Source organism: Sprattus sprattus (assembly GCF_963457725.1).
Source record: "Sprattus sprattus genome assembly, chromosome: 11".
NCBI classification, from domain to species: domain Eukaryota; kingdom Metazoa; phylum Chordata; class Actinopteri; order Clupeiformes; family Clupeidae; genus Sprattus; species Sprattus sprattus.
The window spans coordinates 30,830,218-30,835,217 of record NC_137909.1 but is presented as its reverse complement, the minus strand read 5'-3'; the positions used below and the strand labels follow the sequence as shown (position 1 = coordinate 30,835,217).

Below are 5,000 nucleotides of genomic sequence, written 5' to 3'. Positions count from 1 at the left end.
AGGTTCCTGTTGAAGCGAGTGCTTAGTTGGTGTGAGGTTCATTTTGAACGCAATGCTGCGTTTTCTTAGGGTTCTTTTTGAAGCTAATGCCACACCGTCCTGTGGTTCCTGTTGAAGGTAATGCTATGTTGTGGTATCGCTCCTGTTGAAGGTAAAGCTATGTTATGGTATCGCTCCTGTTGAAGGTAATGCTATGTTGTGGTATCGCTCCTGTTGAAGGTAATGCTATGTTGTGGTATCGCTCCTGTTGACGGTAATGCTATGTTGTGGTATCGCTCCTGTTGAAGGTAATGCTATGTTGTGGTATCGCTCCTGTTGAAGGTAATGCTATGTTGTGGTATCGCTCCTGTTGAAGGTAATGCTATGTTGTGGTATCGCTCCTGTTGAAGGTAATGCTGTGTTGTGGTATCGCTCCTGTTGAAGGTAATGCTGTGTTGTGGTATCGCTCCTGTTGAAGGTAATGCTATGTTGTGGTATGGTTCTGTTGAAGGTAATGCTATGTTGTGGTATGGTTCTGTTGAAGGTAATGCTATGTTGTGGTATGGTTCTGTTGAAGGTAATGCTATGTTGTGGTATGGTTCTGTTGAAGGTAATGCTATGTTGTGGTATGGTTCTGTTGAAGGTAAAGCTATGTTTGAGGTATGGTTCCTATTAGAGGTAATGCTATGTTTGAGGTATGGTTCCTATTAAAGGTAATGCTCTGTGTAGTATGGTTCCTGTTGTAGATACTGTTACCTTGGCAAAGTCTCTGGATGCTTCTCCTTTGGCTCTCCCCCCCTCGCCTTCTTCTGTCCAGCTCACGTTTCCATTCTGCACAGAAACACAGAAACACAGAGGCAACATTGGATCAGTTAGCAGACGCTTAGCCAGAGCAACTTACAGTACAGTTAGCAGACACTTAGCTAGAGGCAACATTGGATCAGTTAGCAGACGCTTAGCCAGAGCAACTTACAGTACAGTTAGCAGACACTTAGCTAGAGGCAACATTGGATTAGTTAGCAGACGCTTAGCCAGAGCAACTTACAGTACAGTTAGCAGACACTTAGCTAGAGGCAACATTGGATTAGTTAGCAGACGCTTAGCCAGAGCAACTTACAGTACAGTTAGCAGACACTTAGCTAGAGGCAACATTGGATCAGTTACCAGACGCTTAGCCAGAGCAACTCACAGTACAGTTAGCAGACACTTAGCCAGAGCAACTCACAGTACAGTTAGCAGACACTTAGCCAGAGCAACTCACAGTACAGTTAGCAGACACCTAGCCAAAGCAACTGACAGAACAGTGCAGGTACACTGTCATCATCTGCAGGCAGGTTTCCACGGTAACAAGCCCATGATCTGCATGCAGGCTTCCGAGGTAACAAGCCCATGATCCTAGTGATTTAACAACCTTGCTCAATCAATTTTAACACAAAAGCACAAGAGAATGAGAGCGAGAGTGTGTGTGTGACAATGAGAGTGTGTATATGTATGTGTGAGATAATGAGAGCGAGAGTGTAAGAATAAGAGAGAGAAAGAGACAGAGTGTGTGTGTGTGTGTGTGTGTAAGAATGAATGAGAGTGTGTGTGTGTGTGTTAGAATGAAAGAGAGAGTGTGTGTGTGTGAGAATGAAAGAGAGAGAGAGTGTGTGTTTGTGTGTGTGTGTGTGTGTAAGAATGAAAGAGAGAGAGAGTGTGTTTGTGTTTGTTTAGGGCTGGGAAAGATAAACAAGAGAAGAAAGGAAAGAAACCAAGTGTCCAGTCTCTTTCTCTGCTCCTCTGACCTCTGACCCCTCAGGACACCCCCGAGCTCCTGACGTGCTAAGCAGAGGTCACCGAGGTCAGACACGTCCGAGTGTCAGAGCAACAGTAGAGCACGAGCGGGCAGCTCAGCCAATCAGGAGCACGAGCGGACGGCTCAGCCTATCAGAAGGATGGAGGCTCCCTCAGGCTCGACAACCTGCGCGTGTGTAAACACTAAATGTTCCCGCTGCTAACACACACCAACACACACACTTACACAGGCCAACACACACCTACACATGGCAACATACATGTACACACGCCAACACACGTACACACGTCGCCAACACACATGTACAACCACCTACATACGCCAACACACACCTACACACGCCAACACACACCTACACACGCCAACACACACCACTAAAGTGCTTTATGTGGCCCAACCCAACACTGCAGTGGGAATCCAACCCACCCATTTCTGTACAACTACTGTGTGCTGCGCTGTGTGTGTGTGTGTGTGTGTGTGTGTGTGTGTGCGTAACACAATAAGATGTGCTGCGAGAGAATAGGACAATCTAATGTAACACAATAACTGTGCTGTGCATTGAGAGAAGAGGACAGCCTTACAGTCTCATCTAACACAATAACATGTGTTCGGTGTGTGTGTGTGTGTGTGTGTGTGTGTGTGCGCCAACGGCCACAGACAGACTGGCCCTCCATCCCCTCTTCACCAGAGTGTGTGTGTGTGTGTGTGTGTGTGTGTGTGTGTGTGTAGAGAAAAGCCTGAGGGGCAGAAAGGAGTTTTATTTGGGCCATCGCTCGACCCCTTTTAATGTGCAAAGTGATTCACAGCTGGGGGGGGAGGGGCTGGTCTCTATTTACAGCAGAGACACACACACACACACACACACACACACACACACACACACACCAGCACCAGCTGTGAGCAGCACCACGGGAGCGGGGGCCGGCAACTGTGCAGGAAGACATACTGTGTGGTATTGTCTCTGCAACTCTATGTGTGTGTGTGTGTGTGTGTGTGTGTGTGTGTGTGTGTGTGTGAGAGAGTGGAGGAGAGTGAATGAATTCAGTTCAAAGAACATTCAGTTCAAACATTTATAGTAAACACAGCTAACAGCTCTTTTATTTTGCCTTACACAGACGCTGTAAACCTAACCCCTACCCCCGCACCCTCCAGTCCTGTTCAGCACGTCAGGAACATGTTCAGTGTGACCCACACACCCACACACACACACACACACACACACACCAACCCTAAACATATACAAGCAGAGGTGGTGAGACAGGCGGTCAGGCCGGAGCACGGAGTGGAGTGCAGCTGCTCACAGGCTTCCAGAGCAGAGCAGGCGGCCCGAGACACACACACACTGCTCCCAGGCTTCCAGAGCAGGCTTCCAGAGCAGAGCAGGCGGCCCGACACACACACACACAGCTCCCAGGCTTCCAGAGCAGAGCAAGCGGCCCGACACACACACACACACAGCTCCCAGGCTTCCAGAGCAGAGCAAGCGGCCCGACACACACACACACACACACACACACACACACACACACACACACACACACACACACACACACACACACACACACACACACACACACACACACACACACACACACACACACACACACACACACACAGCTCCCAGGCTTCCAGAGCAGAGCAAGCGGCCCGACACACACACACACACACACACACACACACACACAGCTCCCAGGCTTCCAGAGCAGAGCAAGTGGTGCGGGGGCTAATCACATTAGCGGGGGGGGGGAGGGGGGGGGTCTGAGTGGCCACATTACAGGGCAGGAAGAAGGAGAGGGCCATCTGGGTTACTGGGTCCTCACACACACACACACACACACACTCCCATCCCCCAAATTAATCAGATAAAGAAGCCGCATAGCTGAGCAAATAATCACTTTAGCAAACAGATTCTCTACCCATCAGGGCTGTTCTCTAGGCTAGAGAAGTCACACACACACACACACAGACACACACACACAGACACAGACACACACACACACACACAGCGACTAACACCTTTTAATGCGATGGGAAATGACCTTTCATAAGCTGCACTTAGGTGAGGGATATCAGAGGGAACCAGTGTCAGTATCAGTGCCTGTTCTCGTCTCTCTACACTGAGGAACCCTTCCTCACAGACACACACACACACACACACACACACACACACACACAGCCAGTTATAAAGCCATGCTGTACAGTGACCCTTTGGGACCCACATCCAGGCCGGGGCTCAGAGAGGGTGTGTGTGTGTGTGTGTGTGTACCTGCCTTCCCTCTGGAGAAGGAGACAGATGTCTTTTGCAGACATAGAGGGAGAAACTTCAAGGCTGTGTTTGGTCCAAGGCCTTCTGATGACCTCCATTAATTGTAAGATGAGTAAAGATCAGTGAAGTGTGTGTGTGTGTGTGTGTGTGTGCGGAGTACCACTGAAGTATTGTAAAGTACCAGTGGTGTCTCTGCGTCCCCGAGGCGGATGGATCTCCTGAAACTGTCAGCAGTGATGAACGGCCCACACACACACACACACACACACACACACACACGTGAGCAGTGATGTACGGTCTCTCCTGCAGCGGCCTGCACATCAGGATGCACCGAGCGCTGATCTCTAAAACATGCGCTCCGCACACAGCCCTGCACACAGCAGCCTCCCATCTCTATCCCACCTCTATCCCACCTCTATCCCATCCCTGTCCCATCTCTGTCCCATCTCTGTCCCATCTCTGTCCCATCTCTGTCCCATCTCTGTCCCATCTCTGTCCCATCTCTGTCCCATCTCTGTCCCATCTCTATCCCATCCCTACCCACCTCTATCCCACCTCTATCCCATCTCTATCCCATCTCTATCCCATCTCTATCCCATCTCTCTCCCATCTCTTCCCAGTTCTCTCCACGTCTGCAGCTCTGCGCTGGGCTCCGGCATTTCCCTTTCTGGGATTAGAGTGGCCATGGGGAGCGCCCATACGGCCATCAGATTCCATTCGGTAAATCAGATTCCTTACCACAGCAGCAGCTGCCGAACCCCATGTGGCAGCCTTTCTCTGGCCCCCGCCGCGCCGCTGACTCAGTGTGTGTGTGTGTGTGTAGGGCTGACTCAATCTTTAATCCAGAGGAAATAATTGGGCCATCAAGCCACCCGCTGGAGGTCAGTGAATCATTTATTGGCCTCTTGCTGTGCCAGTGGGGGGGGGGGGGGCCTGGGGGGGGTCAGGGGGCTCTTTATC

At 50.3% G+C, this 5,000-nt stretch overlaps 1 protein-coding gene across 1 annotated transcript in view; it reads right to left on the bottom strand.

Annotated features, from left to right (window-relative positions):
- LOC308372449 (uncharacterized protein) overlaps positions 1-5,000 on the bottom strand; it is a gene marked incomplete at its 3' end in the record, with an annotated part of 29,555 nt that overhangs the window by 7,999 nt on the left and 16,556 nt on the right. Inside the window, exon 3 of the mRNA XM_080847602.1 lies at positions 736-810. Within this exon, the coding sequence (XP_080703728.1) occupies positions 736-810 (75 nt within the window). The remainder of the gene's footprint in view (positions 1-735; positions 811-5,000) is intronic.